General features: G+C 43.8%; 1 protein-coding gene across 2 annotated transcripts in view; it reads right to left on the reverse strand.

The window, feature by feature from the left end:
* METTL22 (methyltransferase like 22) overlaps positions 1–24744 on the reverse strand; it is a 307308-nt gene that overhangs the window by 266975 nt on the left and 15589 nt on the right. For both annotated transcript variants that reach the window (XM_040440780.1, XM_040440779.1), the window contains exon 2: positions 17535–17694. In XM_040440780.1, the coding sequence (XP_040296714.1) occupies positions 17535–17640 (106 nt within the window). In that variant the 5' untranslated portion in view covers positions 17641–17694. The remainder of the gene's footprint in view (positions 1–17534; positions 17695–24744) is intronic.

The raw sequence follows: 24744 nt of genomic DNA on the forward strand, positions 1-24744 counted from the left end.
ACTATAATAGGGTCCGGCGGAGATCTGGCCACTTTCCAGCAGCGTTTTTCCCCGACATTCTATGCCGGAACAGCCTCCGTAGAGCTGTGCCGCAAATGTGAAAGTAACCTGATTTCAGCTATATTTCTGAACTCCAGGACCCCTTTAAATAAACAGCACATAAAAAAAAAAAATCACAAAGGCAATACAGAAAAAAACAAATCATAGCTCTATTTATTGAATGTACCCAATTCTCAAGTTCAAAACACCTAACTGTGTGCAATTAGAGACTTCTGTTCTGTAGCCCCGATGCTGATCCTGCCATGACAACGCTATGGAAAAATGTTCTACTTACTTTAATGACCCTCCAATGAAAGTAACCTGCACAGAACTGCTTCACTTTATTCTTGAGCACATATTCACTCTTAACAATGTGTACTATATCAACAAAAAATAACAAATCAAAGCCTGATGCAGAATAAGCACCAAACCACTTGGGGACAACTACTTTCTACTCCAGAAAAATGCAGAACTTCTTTCTGCTCATTGGGATCTGCTGTATACAATATTGGCATCAGACAACTCTATCCTTCAACTCGTGCTTACACCCATTACAAAGCATGAAAACTGCAGCTGATAACCATGAAATATAGGGCATTCACTCTATGGTCATCTTCCTGCCACGGTATTGCAGGGAGGGAAATCCACACTGCATTACAGTAGCAGTAAAGTGGACACTGCTACTGGATTAAGTCAATTTACAGTATACTGTGGATTTTAATCAGTAGAGGCTGCAGAAACCCCCATCATCTGCAGGAACAAAGGGGCAGAAGCACTCGGTAAAGAGCTGTAGTCCTTCACTTCTGATCAGCTTTGCTCAGACCTCCTCGAAGAGTACAGCATGCAGTGTCGGGATCCATACACTACAAAGTCGGTACATACACCAACCAATGTCGGTCAAAGCGTTCCTGTCCCTTCATTTCAAGTGCACCTAAACTTATAAACAATTTTATTGAAAACTACTCTAAATGCCATAAAAATGTTTGTAATATGCTTTATTTATTTTTCAGTTTTACTTATTTTACTTATGTTTTACCTATTTACTACAAAATAGGTTCCATGAAGTTTAAGTGCCTATAGTGCTTTGGAATCTGTACATGTCGGTGGTGTACAGATTCCACTGCGGGGGGGCCGACGTGCCTTGTCAGGCTTTACTAGAGCGGGCACAAGCAGGGCAGCAATGTGCTATGCCAAGCACATCAATACAGTGTCTTCTGTTCCGATGTGTTACATAAAGCCTTTAGCAAGCGGAGTGAATCCATACACTGCTGATATGATAGTGTGTATGGATTCCAAAGGCACTTTAAAGGTGTATTCCCATCACAGACAATAGGGGCACATCGCTAGGATATGCCCCCTTTGTCCGATAGGTGCAGGTCCCAACTCTGAGACTCACACCTACACCGAGAACGAAGTGGGAAAAGCAGTGTAGGGCACATTTCGCATGTGCAGCCGCCATCGATTAATTTCCATGGGGTCGCCCAATATAGTCGAGCACTGGCTGGGCTATTTCCTTCGGCCCCATAGAAATGAATAGGAGTGGTTGCCGCGCAAGTGTGGTGCACTTCAATTCACTTGTATGGGGATGGCGGAAACCCAGGGTCCTCCAGGCACCACTCTCTCCGCTCTGTTCTTGACAAAGGTGGGACCCACACCTATAGACAATGGGAGCATATCCTAGCTATATGTCCCCTTTGTCTGTGATGGGAATATCCCTTTAACTTCAGGTATCTATTTTGTACGTCAAACAGAAAAATAAAGTATATAAAAAATATTAATTTCATGAGAATTTCATGCTTAAAAAGGTTGAGGCAAAGTAAAAGGGGGTTGAGTGCGCTCACCTGCTGATATATCGTAGTCGAAGCACGGATTGCCGTCAGGAACCGGACAGAAACTTTTTCAATGTAGAACAAAGGAAGGATAATCCAGCTTCATATCAAACGTGGCAGCTTTATTGTTCAAATTAGTGCATTAAAATCCATACAACATGTCAATGCATTTCGGATCCCCTTAATGCTGATCCTTAATCAGGACCACAAGAAGACTGTGTTCACACAGAGTTTTTATACATAATGGATAGCTGCAGGCACCCTCAGGTGGCCGCAATTATCCAGGTCACCCCCCCTCTGGTCAGCAGAAACATTCGATTTTATATAAATAGCTAAAGAAAAAACAACAAAAAAATCGAATACATACATGTGTACTGCGTCAGTAATGAAGAATCAAATCATGTCTTCGATTAAGACCTTTCTGTATACTAGATTCCATGCAAAAGATCCAATATGATTCCCGATTTAGAAGCTTCCTTCTGTGGTCTCCACCTCGTATTGGGGAATTAACCCTTTCTAGTCCCTGAACATGCATGCCCATTATGTCGCCTCCGTGCACTACCGCATAATGTGCACTGACCGCAGAGACATTTCTAGTTTTGACATGAGGAATGTCCGAAATGTGTCTACATATTCTAGTTTTTAACCTATTAGTAGTGCATCCAACATATAGAGCATGCGATGCAATATACCACGAATGTTGTGTTACAATTAATATATTGTTTCAGGGTATACGATTTATTGTTGGCATATGAGAGAATATGACTACCTGTTAACATCACTTTATAGCACGTGCAAATTTTGTGTCCACATTTAAAATCTCCTTTACACATTAACCAAGTGGGTGGACTTAATTTAGTGTCCAAAAAAAGTGAAGGACTAACTTTTTGGGCTATTGTTGGTGCTCTACGTGCACTTGATACCCAAACAAGCAATGTCCTCCCACTGTTCATCATATTCTAAAATGGAGAGATGTTGTTTTAACAATTCGACATATTTTCAAATACTCCAGGCTGTAGCTTGTCACAAAGACCGGGGCAGAAGAATAACTCGATATATGTTTTTTTCTATCTTTAGTATACTTGTTTTTATTCGAGTATATTAGTTCTGCCCTGGCCTTAGTGAGAGCCGCCTCCTTAGCTGTGTTCAAGGAGTGTTCTTCATATCCCCTATTTATTAATCTACTGGCAACGTTCTCCATTTCCTTGCTACATGTCGCATCATCTGAACACGTATAAATTCCCCTTTGGGTATGTTTTTGATGACATGACGAGGATGGCAAGATGTAGCAAGGAGGGTGGTATTACCTGATGTTTCTTTCCGGTAGGTACATGTATCAACCATGGAACTTTCAATGTTACCCTTAAGCATAAGGTCAAGAAAAGGAATACTGTAGTTGCTGTGATTCAATGTAAAATTAAGATTACAACCGTTACAATTGAGGTAATCTCCAAACAGCGGTACGGCCGCCACATCATCCAACCACACAAAAAGTGCCAACATAACGGGCATGCATGTTCAGGGACTAGAAAGGGTTAATTCCCCAATACGAGGTGGAGACCACAGAAGGAAGCTTCTAAATAGGGAATCATATTGGATCTTTTGCATGGAATCTAGTATACAGAAAGGTCTTAATCGAAGACATGATTTGATTCTTCATTACTGACGCAGTACACATGTATTTATTAGATTTTTTTGTTGTTATTTTTTTGCTATTTATATAAAAATCAAATGTTTCTGCTGACCAGAGGGGGGTGTGACCTGGATAATTGCGGCCACCTGAGGGTGCCTGCAGCTATCCATTATGTATAAAAACTCTGTGTGAACACAGTCTTCTTGTGGTCCTGATTAAGGATCAGCATTAAGGGGATCCGAAATGCATTGACATGAACTGTTTGTATGGATTTTAATGCACTACTTTGAACAATAAAGCTGCCACGTTTGATATGAAGCTGGCTAATGCCTTCCTTTGTTCTACATCAAAGGTTGAGGCACCCATACAGCTTTGTGGGGGTCTCAGAGCTCAGTGCCCCCTCAATCAGAAATGTCACTATGACATGTGAAACGCTTGGTGAAACAATAGCTACATTTTAACCCCCTAAAGATTTGCCCAAACACTGTTTGGGCAGGCAGTAATAGGTATTACTGTTTTTTCTGGACAGTATTCGAGCTAATGAGGGTTGCTTCTGAGAGCTCTTTCTTAGGCTATAATGGAGTTAGAAATGGGTCCCAGTGACAGCTGCATAAACTACAGATTTCTAAAGGCTGTATCTCCTTTTCTATGGCAGCTAGCAGTGCGATCCTGGTCTTGTTTTAAATGTTCAACCGATTTTAAAGAAGACCAAGATTGTGGTTCTAGTCCCATTGTATTGTAATAAAGATCATGTTTATCACTAGAAAGGTTTTAAAAATATTTATTTATTTTTATATATCTATTAAAAAGATATATCACAGTCAGAAGATACACTCTCTCTTACTGAATGCCGCCATAAATGATAGTTCTTAACTAGTTTTACTAACAAACCACTATGAAATAGGTCCAGGGGCTGTATTTTTCCTGGCTTTCTGGTTATTTGCTTCAGCATAACAGCTTATTCAATAACACCTGTTCATTCATGCATGATTTTGGCTCCCTTTAATTTTTAAAATGACAGTAATTAAAAAAAGGAACACTGCACAACTCAAAGAATGAACAAACCACTGGTGCCAAAAAACACCACTTTGCTGGTATTTTTGGTTGGGAAAGTTGGCAAGCCTAGATACACACTACATCTGTAATGATCCACACTATAAACTTAATACCTCATTTTTGGGTCACAGAAAAAGAAACTAAAGAATAATTACAAAATTGCTGTTTTATATTCATCTCACCTAATAAAACCAGAATCAAAAGCAATCAAAAATGCTGCCACTGAAAACTACAAATTGCCCTGCAAATAACAAACACTCACACAGTTAAGCTGTCAGAAAAATAAAAATGTTATGGGTCTTGGAAATCGGTCACACAGAAAAGCAAATTATTTTGTAAAAAGGTGTTTTTATTGTGCAAGAAGCAGAGCATAACAAGAACTATATAAATTTGGCATCAACATAATCGTACTGACCACTGAATACATTTATCATGTTATTTAAACAACACAGTGAACACAGTAAAAATAAATCCAAGAAACAATGTGGAAATTGCTGTTTTGTAATCTCTCTGCCCAAAAAAATAATAATAATAAAAGCTATTTAGTACAGTATATTTATTCTAAAATGATTTCAATAAAACCTACAACTGGTCCCACAGAATTCAAGGTCTTTTATACAACTAAGGCCTCATGCACACGACCGTGCCGTTTTTTGCGGATCCGCAAAAAACGGAAGCCGCCCGTGTGCCTTCAGCAATTTGCGGAACGGGCGGCCCATTGTAGACATGCCTATTCTTGTCCGCAAAACGCACAAGAATGGGACATGCTATATTTTTTTTGCGGGGCCACGGAACGGAGGAATGGAAGCGGACATCACACGGAGTGCTGTCCGCATCTTTTGCGGCCCTATTAAAGTGAATGAGTCCGTATCCGAGCCGCAAAAACTGCGGCTCGGATGTGGACCATATCTACGGTCGTGTGCATGAGGCCAAAATTGAAGAAAAAAAGTTATGACCACTGGAAAAGAGAGGGGTGGAAAATGTTACTTAACCACCTCAGCCCCCAGTGCTTAAACACCCTGAAAGACCAGGCCACTTTTTACACTTCTGACCTACACTACTTTCACCATTTATTGCTCGGTCATGCAACTTACCACCCAAATGAATTTTACCTCCTTTTCTTCTCACTAATAGAGCTTTCATTTGGTGGTATTTCATTGCTGCTGACATTTTTACTTTTTTTGTTATTAATCGAAATTTAACGATTTTTTTGCAAAAAAATGACATTTTTCACTTTCAGTTGTAAAATTTAGCAAAAAAAACGACATCCATATATAAATTTTGCTCTAAATTTATTGTTCTACATGTCTTTGATAAAAAAAAAATGTTTGGGTAAAAAAAAAATGGTTTGGGTAAAAGTTATAGCGTTTACAAACTATGGTACAAAAATGTGAATTTCCGCTTTTTGAAGCAGCTCTGACTTTCTGAGCACCTGTCATGTTTCCTGAGGTTCTACAATGCCCAGACAGTACAAACACCCCACAAATGACCCCATTTCGGAAAGTACACACCCTAAGGTATTCGCTGATGGGCATAGTGAGTTCATAGAACTTTTTATTTTTTGTCACAAGTTAGCGGAAAATGATGATTTTTTTTTTTTTTTTTTTCTTACAAAGTCTCATATTCCACTAACTTGTGACAAAAAATAAAAACTTCCATGAACTCACTATGCCCATCACGAAATACCTTGGGGTCTCTTCTTTCCAAAATGGGGTCACTTGTGGGGTAGTTATACTGCCCTGGCATTCTAGGGGCCCAAATGTGTGGTAAGGAGTTTGAAATCAAATTCTGTAAAAAATGACGAGTGAAATCCGAAAGGTGCTCTTTGGAATGTGGGCCCCTTTGCCCACCTAGGCTGCAAAAAAGTGTCACACATCTGGTATCTCCGTATTCAGTAGAAGTTGGGGAATGTGTGTTGGGGTGTCATTTTACATATACCCATGCTGGGTGAGATAAATATCTTGGTCAAATGCCAACTTTGTATAAAAAAAATGGGAAAAGTTGTCTTTTGCCAAGATATTTCTCTCACCCAGCATGGGTATATGTAAAAAGACACCCCAAAACACATTCCCCAACTTCTCCTGAATACGGAGATACCAGATGTGTGACACTTTTTTGCAGCCTAGGTGGGCAAAGGGGCCCATATTCCAAAGAGCACCTTTCGGATTTCACTCGTCATTTTTTACAGAATTTGATTTCAAACTCCTTACCACACATTTGGGCCCCTAGAATGCCAGGGCAGTATAACTACCCCACAAGTGACCCCATTTTGGAAAGAAGAGACCCCAAGGTATTCGCTGATGGGCATAGTGAGTTCATGGAAGTTTTTATTTTTTGTCACAAGTTAGTGGAATATGAGACTTTGTATGAAAAAAAAAAAAAAATCATCATTTTCCACTAACTTGTGACAAAAAATAAAAAATTCTAGGAACTCGCCATGCCCCTCACGGAATACCTTGGGGTGTCTTCTTTCCAAAATGGGGTCACTTGTGGGGTAGTTATACTGCCCTGGCATTTTCCAGGGGCCCTAATGTGTGGTAAGTAGGTAAATGACCAGTGAAATCCAAAAGGTGCTCTTTGGAATATGGGCCCCTTTGCCCACCTAGGCTGCAAAAAAGTGCCACACATGTGGTATCTCCGTACTCAGGAGAAGTTGGGGAATGTGTTTTGGGGTGTCTTTTTACATATACCCATGCTGGGTGAGAGAAATATCTTGGCAAAAGACAACTTTTCCCATTTTTTTATACAAAGTTGGCATTTGACCAAGATATTTATCTCACCCAGCATGGGTATATGTAAAATGACACCCCAAAACACATTCTCCACCTTCTCCTGAGTACGGAGATACCAGATGTGTGACACTTTTTTGCAAAGGGGCCCATATTCCAAAGAGCACCTTTCGGATTTCACTCGTCATTTTTTACAGAATTTGATTTCAAACTCCTTACCACACATTTGGGCCCCTAAAATACCAGGGCAATATACCTACCCCACAAGTGACCCCATTTTGGAAAGAATAGACCCCAAGGTATTCGCTGATGGGCATAGTGAGTTCATGGAAGTTTTTATTTTTTGTCACAAGTTAGTGGAATATGAGACTTTGTATGAAAAAAAAAAAAAAAAAATCATCATTTTCCACTAACTTGTGACAAAAAATAAAAAATTCTAGGAACTCGCCATGCCCCTCACGGAATACCTTGGGGTGTCTTCTTTCCAAAATGGGGTCACTTGTGGGGTAGTTATACTGCCCTGGCATTTTCCAGGGGCCCTAATGTGTGGTAAGTAGGTAAATGACCAGTGAAATCCAAAAGGTGCTCTTTGGAATATGGGGTAGTTATACTGCCCTGGCATTTTCCAGGGGCCCTAATGTGTGGTAAGTAGGTAAATGACCAGTGAAATCCAAAAGGTGCTCTTTGGAATATGGGCCCCTTTGCCCACCTAGGCTGCAAAAAAGTGTCACACATGTGGTATCTCCGTACTCGGGAGAAGTTGGGGAATGTGTTTTGGGGTGTCTTTTTACATATACCCATGCTGGGTGAGAGAAATATCTTGGCAAAAGACAACTTTTCCCATTTTTTTATACAAAGTTGGCATTTGACCAAGATATTTATCTCACCCAGCATGGGTATATGTAAAATGACACCCCAAAACACATTCCCCAACTTCTCCTGAGTACGGCGATACCAGATGTGTGACACTTTTTTGCAGCCTAGATGCGCAAAGGGGCCCAAATTCCTTTTAGGAGGGCATTTTTAGACATTTGGATACCAGACTTCTTCTCACGCTTTGGGGCCCCTAGAATGCCAGGGCAGTATAAATACCCCACATGTGACCCCATTTTGGAAAGAAGACACCCCAAGGTATTCAATGAGGGGCATGGCGAGTTCATAGAAATTTTTTTTTTTTGGCACAAGTTAGCGGAAATTGATATTTTTTATTTTTTTCTCACAAAGTCTCCCGTTCCGCTAACTTGGGACAAAAATTTCAATCTTTCATGGACTCAATATGCCCCTCACGGAATACCTGGGGGTGTCTTCTTTCCGAAATGGGGTCACATGTGGGGTATTTATACTGCCCTGGCATTCTAGGGGCCCTAAAGCGTGAGAAGAAGTCTGGAATATAAATGTCTAAAAAATTTTACGCATTTGGATTCCGTGAGGGGTATGGTGAGTTCATGTGAGATTTAATTTTTTGTCACAAGTTAGTGGAATATGAGACTTTGTAAGAAAAAAAAATAATAATTCCGCTAACTTGGGCCAAAAAAATGTCTGAATGGAGCCTTACAGGGGGGTGATCAATGACAGGGGGGTGATCAATGACAGGGGGGGTGATCAATGACAGGGGGGGTGATCAATGACAGGGGGGGTGATCAATGACAGGGGGGGTGATCAATGACAGGGGTGGTGATCAATGACAGGGGGGGTGATCAATGACAGGGGGGGTGATCAATGACAGGGGGGGGGTGATCAATGACAGGGGTGGTGATCAATGACAGGGGGGTGATCAATGACAGGGGGGTGATCAATGACAGGGGGGTGATCAATGACAGGGGGGTGATCAATGACAGGGGGGTGATCAGGGAGTCTATATGGGGTGATAACCACAGTCATTGATCACGCCCGTGTAAGGCTTCATTCAGACGTCCGTATGCGTTTTGCGGATCCGATCCATCTATCAGTGGATCCGTAAAAATCATGCGGACGTCTGAATGGAGCCTTACAGAGGGGTGATCAATGACAGGGGGGTGATCAATGACAGGGGGAGTTATCAATGACAGGGGTGGTGATCAATGACAGGGGTGGTGATCAGGGAGTCTATATGGGGTGATCACCACAGTCATTGATCATGCCCCTGTAAGGCTTCATTCAGACGTCCGGATGCGTTTTGCGGATCCGATCCATCTATCAGTGGATCCGTAAAAATCATGCGGACGTCTGAATGGAGCTTTACAGGGGGGTAATCAATGACAGGGGGGTGATCAGGGAGTCTATATGGGGTGATAACCACAGTCATTGATCATGCCCCTGTAAGGCTTCATTCAGACGTCCGGATGCGTTTTGCGGATCCGATCCATCTATCAGTGGATCCGTAAAAATCATGCGGACGTCTGAATGGAGCTTTACAGGGGGGTAATCAATGACAGGGGGGTGATCAATGACAGGGGGGTGATCAGGGAGTCTATATGGGGTGATAACCACAGTCATTGATCATGCCCCTGTAAGGCTTCATTCAGACGTCCGGATGCGTTTTGCGGATCCGATCCATCTATCAGTGGATCCGTAAAAATCATGCGGACGTCTGAATGGAGCTTTACAGGGGGGTAATCAATGACAGGGGGGTGATCAATGACAGGGGGGTGATCAGGGAGTCTATATGGGGTGATAACCACAGTCATTGATCATGCCCCTGTAAGGCTTCATTCAGACGTCCGGATGCGTTTTGCGGATCCGATCCATCTATCAGTGGATCCGTAAAAATCATGCGGACATCTGAATGGAGCTTTACAGGGGGGTGATCAGGGAGTCTATATGGGGTGATCACCACAGTCATTGATCATGCCCCTGTAAGGCTTCATTCAGACGTCCGGATGCGTTTTGCGGATCCGATCCATCTATCAGTGGATCCGTAAAAATCATGCGGACGTCTGAATGGAGCTTTACAGGGGGGTAATCAATGACAGGGGGGTGATCAATGACAGGGGGGTGATCAGGGAGTCTATATGGGGTGATAACCACAGTCATTGATCATGCCCCTGTAAGGCTTCATTCAGACGTCCGGATGCGTTTTGCGGATCCGATCCATCTATCAGTGGATCCGTAAAAATCATGCGGACATCTGAATGGAGCTTTACAGGGGGTTGATCAATGACAGGGGGGTAATCAATGACAGGGGGGTGATCAGGGAGTCTATATGGGGTGATCAGGGAGTCTATATGGGGTGATCAGGGGCTAATAAGGGGTTAATAAGTGACGGGGGGGGGGGTGTAGTGTAGTGTAGTGGTGCTTGGTGCTACTTTACTGAGCTACCTGTGTCCTCTGGTGGTCGATCCAAACAAAGGGGACCACCAGAGGACCAGGTAGCAGGTATATTAGACGCTGTTATCAAAACAGCGTCTAATATACCTGTTAGGGGTTAAAAAAAACACATCTCCAGCCTGCCAGCGAACGATCGCCGCTGGCAGGCTGGAGATCAACTCTCTTACCTTCCGTTCCTATGAGCACGCGCGCCTGTGTGCGCGCGTTCACAGGAAATCTCGCGTCTCGCGAGATGACGCGTATATGCGTCCACTCGGAATGAATCAACCACCTCCAGGACGCGTCTGTGCGTACAGCAGTCCGGAGGTGGTTAAAGAGGACCTTTCACTGATCCTGACATTGTGAACTAAGTATACAGACATGGAGAGCGGCGCCCGGGGATCTCACTGCACTTACTATTATACCTGGGAGCCGCTCCGTTCTCCCGCTATGCCCTCCGGTATCTTCGGTCACTAAGTTATGGTAGGCGGAGTCTGCCCTTATTCTGCTGTAGCGCTGGCCAATGGCAGCACAGAGCTCACAGCCTGGGAGGTTCTTTTCTCCCAGGCTGTGAGCTCTGCACTGCCATTGGCCAGCGCTACAGCAGAACAAGGGCAGGCTCCACCTACCATAACTTAGTCTCCGCCTACCATAACTTAGTGACCGAAGATACCAGAGGGCATAGCAGGAGAACGGAGCGGCGCCCAGGGATAATAGTAAGTGCAGTGAGATCCCCGGGCGCCGCTCTACATGTCTGTATACTTAGTTCACAACGTCAGGATCAGTGAAAGGTCCTCTTTAAAGAGGTTGTCTGACTTCACCAAGTGGCATTTATCATGTAGAGAAAGTTAATACCAGGCACTTACTAATCTATTGTGATTGTCCATATTGCCTCCTTTTCTGGCTTTATTTAGTTTTCCATCACATTATACACTGCTTGTTTCCAGAGGTTATGACCACCCTGCAATCCAGCAGAGACCTGGCCTATGCACAATAAACGGTCTTGGCCACCAGAGAGGCCGGATTCTTTTCCTATAGTGTGCAAGCAAGATTACTGGATTGCAGGGTGGTCGTAACCCTTGGATACGACCAGTGTATAATGTAATAGAAAAATGACTCAAGCAAGCAAAAGAAGCAATATGGAATCACAATACATTAGTAAGTGCCTTGTATTAACTTTACCTACATGATACATGCCTTTTTGCTGAAGTGAGACAACCTCTTTAGGTTAAAATCAGTTACGTCTCTAAGGGTTTAAAATGCACTTAACCTCTTCAGGACACATGACGTACCAGTACGGCATGTTGTCCTGGTACTTAAGGACACATGACGTACCGGTACGTCATGTATGGTTCCGATCACCGCCGCCCGGCGGGCGGTGATCGGAACCCGGTGTCTGCTCAAATCATTGAGCAGGCACCTTGGCTAGATGCCTTGGCTAGATGTCGGCGATCGCAGCAAACCGCAGGTCAATTCAGACCTGCGGTTTGCTGCGTTTCCGGGTTATTCGGGTCTCTGAGGACCCGATAACCCGGAACAGGATGGTGATCGGTGGTGTGATTTTACCCCACCAATCACCATCCTGCGATCCTGAGAGGTGATGTGACATCACCTCTCAGGATCGCCTCTGATTGGTAGGTGGGCGGGGGGGGCGGGAGATTCAAATCTTGGCAGCGCTCCTCTCCTCCTCCTTTTGTGTCCCGGAGCGGAGGAGAGAGGAGCGCTGCAGTGCACGTGTGGATCTGAGCCAGCATCACCCCATCTGTGCCCCAGCACCCATCCTTGCCCCCAGGACCCGATCTGTGCCCCAGCACCCCCCCATCTGATCAGCCAGGTAATTAGGGAAAGGCTAGGGAAAGGTTGGGCTAGGCAGGGATATAAAAGGGAAAGTTAGTGGGAAAAAAAAGTTTGATTGCATCACCCTAATTAGAATCTCTGGGGTCCACAGCACAGCTTTGTGCCTCTAGACCCCCCAGGGGTGCTGCCGCTTTCCCCCCTGTCCCCCCCACAACTTTTTTGGGGCGCAGGCAGTTTTTTTTTTTTCTCGTGCGTACGCTGACTGTGGCCGGCACTCTTAGCGTCTGGCCACTGTTAGCGCATAGCACACCCCACCGCTGATCAACTTCGGACGGTTTATCAGCGGTTTATCAGCGGTTATCAGTCTTTTTTTTTTTCTGTTAGTTTTAGGGATAAGTCCGCGAACACCCGTGCCCCCACACCCAATAAAGATTTACACGCACGCACATACACACGCAGACACACACTCCCCTATGGCCCGCCGGATGTTCTCGGCCGAGGAGGCATACGCCCAGCTTGCCTCCGAGTCCGAGAGGCCCAGTGAGGACAAGGATGACCCCACTTTCCTGTTGTCATCCGCGTCCTCCTCATCATCTAGCGATGATGATGATGAGCCCCCAAGGCGGCGGAGACGCCGCCAGGCGGAGCAAGGGGACCACCATGTTAGGGACCCTGTGGCCCACCCTAGTACGACCAGCTCTGGGGCTCGTACTAGTTTTACGGCCCACCAGTTAAATCCACCGGAGCTCCCTGCCGGTGAACTTGTCTGGTATACCCGAGAGCGATTTGAGCCAGTGATTCCTGATTTTGTAGGCCAACCAGGAATCCAGATTTCCACAGTGGGCTTCACTGAATATGACTTTTTTAGTCATTTTTTTTGTGACCAACTGGTAAATCTAATGGTGGAGCAGACGAACCTGTACACTCAACAGTTCGTTGCTCAACACCCGGGCTACTTTTTGGCTAGGCCCGGTAGCTGGACGCCGGTCAGTGAAGCCGAGATGAGGACATTTTTGGGCCTCGTGCTGCATATGGGCCTAGTCAAGAAACCTAGTGTCAGGCATTACTGGAGTTGGGACGTCCTCTACCAGACCCCACTTTACAGTATGGCCATGACACGCTCCCAGTTTGAGGCCATCCGGAAATGCCTGCATTATTCAGATAATGCAGCATGTCCCCCCCGAGGTGATCCTGCCTATGACCGCCTGTACAAAATCAGGCCATCATCGATCACTTTGGGACCAAATTTGTACAGACCTATGTACCTGGAAGGGAGGTCGCGGTTGATGAGTCTCTCATTGCGTTCAAGGGGAGACTCATTTTCTGCCAGTATGTTCCCTCAAAGCGGGCGAGGTATGGCGTGAAGCTGTACAAACTTTGTGAGAGTACCTCAGGGTACACTTACAAGTTTCGTGTGTACGAGGTGTGAGATTCCCGTATCGAACCCCCAGAATGTCCCCCCACTCTGGGTGTTAGCGGGAAACTTGTGTGGGACCTTATGCACACACTGCTAGATAAGGGTTACCACCTTTACGTGGATAACTTTTATACTAGTATCCCCTTGTTCCAGTCCCTCGCCGCCAGATCCACGTCCGCTTGTGGGACCGTGCGGAAAAATCAACGCGGCCTCCCTGCCCACCCCCTCCAGGTACCTATCCCCAGGGGTGAGACCCCTGCCCTTACCACTGGAAACCTGTTGCTGGTCAGATATAAGGACAAGAGGGATGTCCTTATACTGTCCACAATTCATGGTAACGGCAATACCCCTGTCCCTGTGCGAGGTACAGCGGCAACGGTCCTGAAGCCCGATTGCATCGCCGACTACAATCGGTATATGGGAGGAGTTGATCTCTCTGATCAAGTCCTCAAGCCATATAATGCCATGCGCAAAACCCGGGCATGGTACAAAAAAGTTGCGGTCTACTTGGTACAGGTTGCCTTGTACAACTCTTTTGTGCTGTCCCGGAGCGCTGGCAACAAAGGGACATTCCTTCAGTTCTATGAGGCAGTCCTCAAGGCCCTGATCTTTTCGGACCGGGAAAGAGCAGGCCGGAGTACCTCGGGAACTGGAGGCGCCCGGATCGTCCCTGGCCAACACTTTCCAGGTGTGGTCCCCCATACTGGAAAGAAGGGACGGACCCAAAAAAGGTGCAGAGTGTGTCACAGGAGGGGGATACGGAAGGACACCACTACTCAATGTGACACGTGCCCCGATCATCCGGGCCTCTGCATTATTGGTTGCTTCAGGGAGTACGACACTTCCATGGAGTACTAAATTTATATCCCAATGTAGCCACTGACAATCGGATAAAAAAAACTATGGTTCTCAGACTTGAGAAACCCAAAAAATAGTAAAAACTAAAATAATCTAAAAAAAGTATACAAATTAGGTATCTCCGCGTCGGTAATAATCTCCTCTATAAAAATACCCAATGACCTAAGCCCCCAGATTACACGGTGCAAAAAAAGAACTTTTTTTTGTCACCTTACATAACAAAAAGTTTAATAGTAAGCGATCAAAAAGTCATCTAGCCCCCAAATAGTGCCAATAAAACCGTCCTCTCATCCCGCAAAAAATGAGCCCCTACATAAGATAATCGGCTAAAAAAAAAAAAAAAAAAAAAAAAAATGACTCTTAGACTTTAGAGATACAAAAAAAAAAATTGGATCAAAAAGGATAATATAGTCTAAAACCCAAATAATTGTATCTCCTCTTTAAAAATACCCCATGACCTAACACCCCAGATTAACACGGTCAAAATTTTTAAATTAAAAACGGTGCCAAAACAGCCATTTCAATCCGTTTTATCCGATAACAAAGCAAGGGTTAACAACCAAACAAAACTTTATATTTATTACCCTGATACTGCAGTTTACAGAAACGCCACATTTGTGGTCGTAAACTGCTGTATCACTAAAAGGCAGAGCGCAAAAGGAAAGGAGCGACATGGTTTCTGGAAGGCCGATTTTGATGGCCTTTTTTATTGACACCATGTCCCTTTTGAAGCCCCCCTGATGCACCCCTAGAGTAGCAACTCCCAAAAAGTGACCCCATCTAAATTCTCAAATTTCATCCCCATTTGCCAATAACTCTTGTGCAACACCTAAAGGGTTAACAAAGTTCGTAAAATCAGTTTTGAATACCTTGTGGGGTGTAGTTTCTTAGATGGGGTCACTTTTATGGAGTTTCTACTCTAGGGGTGCATCAGGGGGGCTTCAAATGGGACATGGTGTAAATAAACCAGTCCATCAAAATCTGCCTTCCAAAAACCATATGGCGCACCTTTCGCTCTGCGCCCTACCGTGTGCCCGTACAGTAGTTTACAGCCACATATGGGGTGTTTCTGCAAACTACAGAATCGGGGCAATAAATATTGAGTTTTGTTTGGCTGTTAACCCTTGCTTTGTTACTGGAAAAAATGGATTAAAATGGAAAGTTTGCAAAAAAATCTAAATTATGAAATTTTATCTTTATTTGCCATTAACTCTTGTGGAACACCTAAAGGGTTAACGACATTTGTAAAATCAGTTTTAAATAGCTTGAGGGGTGTAGTTTCATTTTTGGGTGGTTTCTATTATGTAAGCCTCGCAAAGTGACTTCAGACCTGAACTGGTCCCTAAAAATTGGGTTTTTGAAAATTTCTGAAAAATTTCAAGATTTGCTTCTAAACTTCCTAGCCTTGTAACATCCCCAAAATAAATAAAATATCATTCCCAAAATGATCCAAACGTGAAGTAGACATATGGGGAATGTAAAGTAATAACTATTTTTGGAGGTATTACTATGTATTATAGAAGTAGGGAAATTGAAACTTGGAAATTTGCAATTTTTTACAAATTGTTGGTAAATTTGGTATTCTTTTTATAAATAAAAAAAAATAAATTTGACTTCATTTTACCAGTGTCATGAAGTACAATATGTGACGAAAAAACTATCTCAGAATGGCCTGGATAAGTCAAAGCGTTTTAAAGTTATCACCCCTTAAAGTGACACTGGTCAGATTTGCAAAAAATGGCCTGGTCCTTAAGGTGAAATAAGGCTGTGTCCTAAAGGGGTTAAAGGGAACCTGTGACCGGAATTTGGGGTATAGAGCTGAGGACATGGGATGCTAGATGGCTGCTAGCACATCCGCAATATACAGTCCCCATAGCTCTGTGTGCTTTTATTGTGTAAAAAAAACGATTTGATACATATGCAAATTAGCCTGAGAGGAGTCCTGTCCCTGACTCATTACACAATAAAAGCACACAGAGCTATGGGGACTGGATATTGCAGATGTGCTAGCGGCCATCTAGCAACCCATGTCCTCAGCTCTTTACACAAAATCCCGGTGACAGGTTCCCTTTAAAGGGGTAGTCCGACAAAAAAATAATCCTACAGTTTTCAAACCAGCATGTAATTAATAATTTTGGATAGCCACTGAGTTATTCAATAAAATGTATCTGTATAGCATTTGTTCTTTTCTTATGTCTTTGTTCAGCTCACTGAGATGGCCGCAATAGATCCGCAATAAATCAGAATCCCAAGATAACCCTGACAGACAATAGTGAACTCTCTTGCCCAAACATTTCAAACAAGTCTCTTTGTTCATAAGGATTCTATCAAATAAGTGGGACAATGTCTGGTACACATATTTCAGACATGTCTTCTTTGTTCCGTCTATCGGATAACATGGACACAGTCTTCCACAAACATGTCAGACAAGTTTCTTTGTTCATTCATTCAGACAAAAATGGACAAGGTCTCACACAAACATGTCAGACAAGTTTTCTTGACCTCTTTTTTCCACTAACCAGGACTTTCCGGACATCAAATCTACACAGAATTGTGCTGTTACTCTACTGCTCTCTATCTGATGGCCAAGACGGCACACGGGGAGAGACATTTTTGGAAGTCCCCTGAGTGGCATTTTCAAGAAACAATAGCCCTCTCTGTATCAGTTTTCATACAGCAGCGTACAAGGCAACGGGCGGATGTGCATTGCACTTGAAGAAGCTGCATAATCAAAGAGATGAGTATACACTCTTAATACAGAAAATGCTAAGCACATGGCTGTAAGTTTACAATGAGAGATTTCACGTCTCCTGGAGGGCACTGCTGATGAGGTGAAGAGATTTTTAGAGGAATGGTCTGAAACATTCAATACAACAGAGAGAATTTCCTACCTGGCTGTCCAACCGTGTTCAGCCTGACCATGAGTTGTCTTTTATGCTGGATTCGAAGATGGATGTCTGATAAGACTGTGTCTTTTGAGAAAGCAATCACTTCCATTCCTGTCTGCTGCTTCTGGCTAGCATGTTTCTGTTCTTGGATTTCATGCGACGGCTGAACCGATAAATACAGAAAAAGAAAAAGAAATGCAATTTAACCATCACATTTAGGCCTCATGCACACAAACGCATATATTTTGCAGTCTGCAAAAATATGGATGACGTCCGTGTGCATTCCGTATTTTGGGGAACGCAACAGCTGGCCCCTAATAGAACAGTACTATAATATTTTTTGGCGGAACGGAAATACGGACATATGGAAACGGAATGCACACGGAGTAACTTTCATTTTTTTGTGGATTCATTCAAATGAATGGTTCAGTATACGGTCAGCAAAAAAAAAAAAACGGACACGGAAAGAAAGTATGTTCGTGTGCATGAGGCCTTATTCAAGAGAACCTGTCACCACACAAGACAGGGAACCGGATAAAGAAATATAGTACTGGCGGCCACTGATGCATATACAGGGACATATGAGAGATCAATCCACAAAAACATAATGGGGGCAAAGACTGACGTGAGCGATGACCATCCTTGTACACATCTTGGGAATGTGATGGTGCTATAGAAACAGCAGTAATGAGGGGAATTTATCACACCTTGCACTCCAGAATTCGGTCTTCAAAAAGTTGCAAAACAGGGCTTTTCTGGCTTCCCGAGGTCACCTGCTTAAAATGTTTCTAACTTTTTCCACCACTCACTCCATTTTTGAAAAGTAGGTGGTAAAGTGGGTGTGGTCAGTTATGTTAATGAGTTTCACTGCAGATTCATAACTTTTTTTTAAAGTTGCAAAAAAGCCCAAAAGTCACTCCAGCAGGGGGCGGTGCAGGAAACGGGAGCAGCATTTCTAGGGGTAATTAAGGACGAGCCAAATGTAACAAGCAATGTGGGCCATTTGATACATTTGGTCCATGGCACACAATGCAGAAAGAACACCGACTTCAAATATTACCCTCAAGATAAATTCCCTGCATGGTATTTTGGATCTGGCAGCAATCGGGCTAAACATTTTTGAGCAATAAGGTTTCTACGTTTTTCTCCTGAAAGCTGAACCACCCACCTCGCTTGCTTTAATGAACTCCAGAATGCATTGCATCCAGTCTGGATTTGTAAAACACACTGGGGCAGATTTACTAAACCTGTAGGTCAGCAACCTTCAGCACGTCAGCTGTTGTGAAACTACAACTCCCAGCTTGAACACTTACACGGCTGTTCTGATAGTTTCCATGGAAGTGAAAGGAGCATTCTGGGAGTTGTAGTTTCACAACAGCTGGCGTGCCGGAGGCTGCAGATAAATATGGTGTGAGCTCAGAACGGCTTTCTAGACCTCTACCAGATTTATAACAGAGTCTAAGGCTGGATGATAAATGTGGTGCAGGAATAGACACTTTGGGGGACATTTATTAAGCATGTTTCACCAGAATTATGGCGTTAAATTTCGCCCAAAAAAATTGCGTTTTAATTTGCACCAAATATATCAACTGTTTTCTCCACAATTTTCACCATAAAGAATGCATCACGACAGAAATGAGTTATAACTGTCAATGTGGGCGGGGCTATCAGATTGGCGTAGATATTACACCTCATTTATCATCCTCTTAGGGTACTTTCACACTTGCGGCAGAGGATTCCGGCAGGCAGTTCCGTCACCGGACGGAGATAAAACCGCAGCATGCTGCGGTATTACCTCCGTCTTGAAAAGTCAAAAAGACTGAACTGAAGACATCCTGATGCATCCTGAACGGATTTCTCTCCATTCACAATGTATGGGGATATAACTGATCAGTTCTTTTCCGGTCCTGAGCCCCTAGGACGGAACTCTATGCCGGAAAAGAAAAACGCTAGTGTGAAAGTACGCTTATAGGCAGAAATGACTCAAATTGTTGCGGACAATTAAGGCAGCTTATGTGGTGATATTTTTTGTGAAAAGTCGCATTTATGAAAAGAAAACCAACTTGTCGTGGGAACACTTTATAGGTAAGACTAAGTACTAAAACGGGACGCATTTATTTTTATCGAATATAAATGAGCTAAACAACAGGGTTTTGTCAGGAAATTTACATTCAACAAAAACAAAAACGTCCCGAGACAAAAGTCTCAATTTACTACTGGAAATGTCACAAATATGTTTCAAAAGTCGCAAGTGAAGTGTGGCAGGGTGGGCTGAAATGGCACATTTCAGTTTTAAAAAGTCGCATTTTAGTGCTATTGGCGTTAATATGTTGCAAATCGAGAGAAATAGGCGGATAATCAAGTTTATATTTATAAAAGTCACATTTGAAAAGTGGTGTGTGCCTTGTGATACATGAGGTGAAACAAATCACGACTTTAGATTTTCAATGTTAGTATTTTCTGGCGCAAATTACACCACTAGACCCTTTGTCTAACTTTATACCAACCTCTGGCAAGCTTACAGACAGACTTTTACATCACAATTGTGGCGCAATTTTGTTGCAAAATATCATATATTAGGCCACATCCCCTTTTCTAAGAAATCACACCCCTTTCCTGCTAAACCACACCCCCTTGATTAGCTAAGGCCCCTTTCACACGGGCGAGTATTCTGCGCGGATGCCATGCGTGAGTTGAACGCATTGCACCCGCACTGAATCCTGACCCATTCATTTCTATGGGGCTGTTCACATGAGCGGTGATTTTCACGCATCACTTGTGCGTTGCGTGAAAATCGCAGCATGTTGTATTATGCATTTTTCACGCAACGCAGGCCCCATAGAAGTGAATGGGGCTGCGTGAAAATCGCAAGCATCCGCAAGCAAGTGCGGATGCGGTGCGATTTTCACGCACGGTTGCTAGGAGACGATCGGGATGGAGACCCGATCATTATTATTTTCCCTTATAACATGGTTATAAGGGAAAATAATAGCATTCTGAATACAGAATGCATAGTAAAATAGCGCTGGAGGGGTTAAAAAATAAAATAAAATAATTTAACTCACCTTAATCCACTTGCTGGTGCTGCCGGCATCTCGTCTGTCTCCTTCTTTGCTGAACAGGACCTGTGGTGAGCATTCATTCCAGGACCTGTGGTGACGTCACTCCGGTCATCACATGATCCATCACATGATCTTTTACCATGGTGATGGGTCATGTGATGACCGGAGTGACGTCACCACAGGTCCTGGAATGAATGCTCACCACAGGTCCTGTTCAGCAAAGAAGGGAGACAGACGAGATGCCGGCAAGCACAGCAAGTGGATTAAGGTGAGTTAAATCTTTTTTAAAAAAAATTGTAACCCCTCCAGCGATGTTTTACTATGCATTCTGTATTCAGAATGCTATTATTTTCCCTTAAAACCATGTTATAAGGGAAAATAATACAATCTACAGAACACCGATCCCAAGCCCGAACTTCTGTGAAGAAGTTCGGGTTTGGGTACCAAACATGCGCGATTTTTCTCATGCGAGTGCAAAACGCATTACAATGTTTTGCACTCGTGCGGAAAAATCGCGGGTGTTCCCGTAACGCACCCGCACATTTTCCCGCAACGCCCGTGTGAAAGAGGCCTAAAACCTGAGATTTTCTCAACAACTGGATGCGCCAAATTATAGAACAGTTTACAAGGTCTGGGTGCCGTCACATTAGCAAATGTGGCCCACTGTATGCAGCCATTTATATATTAACGTATATGTATGGCGCAGGGAGCCGTGACTTAAGGACTAGCACCATACTGCTGTGGCTTGCTGATCAGGCGGGTGCAGAAGCTGCGCCCCTCACAGCCGGGACCCTGCTACGTAAACCGGCATAGGGTATAGTATTAAGAAACGGCTCGTCATAGGGTCAGTCGCACTTGACAGTGAGGACTGCTTCTAAAACATCCAGCGCACATTACACAGCATGGAGTCCCTCCCTCCCCACTGTCACACGGCCGCCACTGCCACAAATGAAAAGATTAATGGGAGGGGGCTGTGAAGCTTCCGCGGTCACCAGTGGATATATACTGAGGAGGGTGGGGATCTGTGACCACTGCGCCACCAAGGAATATAAATACAAATGTGTGCGGCGGGTGCCAGCTGTATCACACAGCCGGCATCCAGCCTCAATGGCCGGGATCCAGCCGCACCCCGTCAATTAACCTCTCAGGTGCCTCTCATGCTTGCTATGGTAAGCTCCCTGCTGCTGCGTGCACAAAGCACAGGGCAGTAGGGACGGTGTCAAATCCTATTCACCCTAATAGAGCTCTATTAGGGTGAATAGGAAAAGAGTTCTAGCGCCCTAAGGGGGCTAATACTTATTAAATAAAATGTTTTAAAAAAATCACCAAGATATTAAAAGTTTTAATCAACCCCTGTCCCGATTTTACATATAAAAAAATATAAACAATAAAAAAACATTAGGTATCGCCACGTCCAAAAAAGTCAGAGCTATTAAAATATAAAAAATATCTCCTATGCGGTGAACGCCGTAACAGGAAAAAAAAACTGTAAACACGCCATTCGCCATTTTTTAGTCACCTTATCCCCACAAAAAATAGGATAGGACGGCTCGGTTTAATTATGGGCCAGACATTCCATAAAATGCACACGGCTTTTTTTTTTTTGGTGTTTTTCTTTCTCGTGGTATTGAATGGTATCGAGTATTGCAATACTTTTTTGCGGTATTGAAATCGAATGAAAATGTTTGTATCGTGACAACCCTAGTCACATGGGCATAACGTCATCTCTGGTCCATTAGCTCACCAAGAAATGGCATCTACTGGCTGTAAACCCCCGGAGCAAGGAGACCTGGCACTGGATGACAGTCGCTATGCTCTGGTGGCTGCAACGTAGAGAGCCACAGGCCGGGCTGAGGTAATATGGCTGTAGTGTGTAGTGACTAAGACCAATATGTGAAGCACTGGTCTTTAGTAAATGACCCCCAAAGCTTTATTTGACTGAAAGGCATGTTTATGATGCCAATGTGCACTTATGATGGGCACACTTTGAACAACCCAGTTATCAGGATTTTTCGCTAGCATGTCCCATTTTCTATGGGAGCACCGAAGATAGCTGATCACTGCTATCTCCAGCACTCCCATAGAGAATGAATGGAGCATGCCCGACCGGCCGCTGCTCCATCAGATTGGGGGAAACAGTAAACCTGTTCTTGGTGGGGAGATAATACTGTATACTGTATGGGTGCATCAAGGAGACATTATAATGTATGGGGCAACAAGGAAACATGAGTACATGTTCTGAGTGTTTTTTCTTCTAAATGGATATTTATTGCAATATCGTAATCGCGATACATTTCTCAATATCGTTATCGTGGGAATATTTTTGATATCCCCTAACCGGTGTTTTCATCGATGCCGGCGTATTAACCACTTGTATGCTGTAGTCAAAGCTGACTGCGGCATGCAGGGGGTTTTCAAAGGGTATGGGCTCCCTCCCTTACCCTAAAAAGTGTAATACTGAATAATCAAAAAATCATATGTACCCAAAAATGGTACCAATAAAAATGTCAACTATTCCTGCAAAAAAAAAAACTGCCCTGACACAAAACAATTGGCAGAAAAAATAAATAAATATGGCTTTCAGAAAATGGAGACATAAAAACATAATTTTTTCTCAAAAATGCTTTATTATGTAAAAAGGAAACAAAAAAAAGAAAGTAGGCATATTTGGTATTTTGTGGGTGACGCTAGGGAGACTCGTCCACGTCCCCGCCTGCCATTGGCTGCTCCCCCCCGACTCCGGATGTTTTTATCTTTGTGCAGGGAGCAGCAGCAGCGGCGGTGCAGGGTCGGGGTAAGTATATTACTGGCGAGAGGTTCGGCACATGTGGGGTGGGGTTGAGCAATTGGATAACCCTTTTAAGGTAAAATATGGCATGGTCCTGAAAGGGTTAAAGAGCAATTCCACTCTTAAAGGGTTGTTCCATGACAACAACCTAACTCTATCCACAGGATAAGCGTTGATCTGCAGGGGTCCGACCCCGCCAACCACTAGAACTGGTATCCATGTTCCCCTGTTTGAATGGTCATGCACGTGTGTCTGCTGCTCCATTCAACTCTATTGGACTGTCAGAGATAGTCGAGCACTTGTACAACCCCTATAATAATGTTCACTGACTTGAACTTTACTGTGTGTTTTATGTCACTTTCTTCATTTATAAGCACAGCCTTTTTTTCCTAAAATTCTGCTGCAAGCTCTAGAAATGAGTTACCTCTGTGTCAGACACGTGAGCTGGCAGAGCTCCCACAATGCACTACTCTACGAGCAAGAAATTAAACTTTAATAGAATATACACTGCTCAAAAAAATAAAGGGAACACGAAAATAACACATCCTAGATCTGAATTAATTTAATATTCTTCTGAAATACTTTGTTCTTTACATAGTTGAATGTGCTGACAACAAAATCACACAAAAATAAAGAAATGGAAATCAAATTTTTCAACCCATGGAGGTCTGGATTTGGAGTCACACTCAAAATTAAAGTGGAAAAAACACACTACAGGCTGATCCAACTTTGATGTAATGTCCTTAAAACAAGTCAAAATGAGGCTCAGTAGTGTGTGTGGCCTCCACGTGCCTGTATGACCTCCCTACAACGCCTGTGCATGCTCCTGGTGAGGTGGCGGACGGTCTCCTGAGGGATCTCCTCCCAGACCTGGACTAAAGCATCTGCCAACTCCTGGACAGTCTGTGGTGGATAGAGCGAGACATGATGTCCCAGATGTGCTCAATTGGATTCAGGTCTGGGGAACAGGCGGGCCAGTCCATAGCATCAATGCCTTTGTCTTGCAGGAACTGCTGACACACTCCAGCCACATGAGGTCTAGCATTGTCTTGCATTAGGAGGAACCCAGGGCCAACCGCACCAGCATATGGTCTCACAAGGGGTCTGAGGATCTCATCTCGGTACCCAATGGAAGTCAGGCTACCTCTGGCGAGCACATGGAGGGCTGTGTGGCCCTCCAAAGAAATGCCACCCCACACCATTACTGACCCAATGCCAAACCGGTCATGCTGGAGGATGTTGAAGGCAGCAGAACGTTCTCCATGGTGTCTCAAGACTCTGTCACGTCTGTCACATGTGCTCAGTGTGAACCTGCTTTCATCTGTGAAGAGCACAGGGCGCCAGTGGCGAATTTGCCAATCTT

This window comes from Bufo bufo, chromosome 7 (assembly GCF_905171765.1).
Source record: "Bufo bufo chromosome 7, aBufBuf1.1, whole genome shotgun sequence".
Taxonomy (NCBI): domain Eukaryota; kingdom Metazoa; phylum Chordata; class Amphibia; order Anura; family Bufonidae; genus Bufo; species Bufo bufo.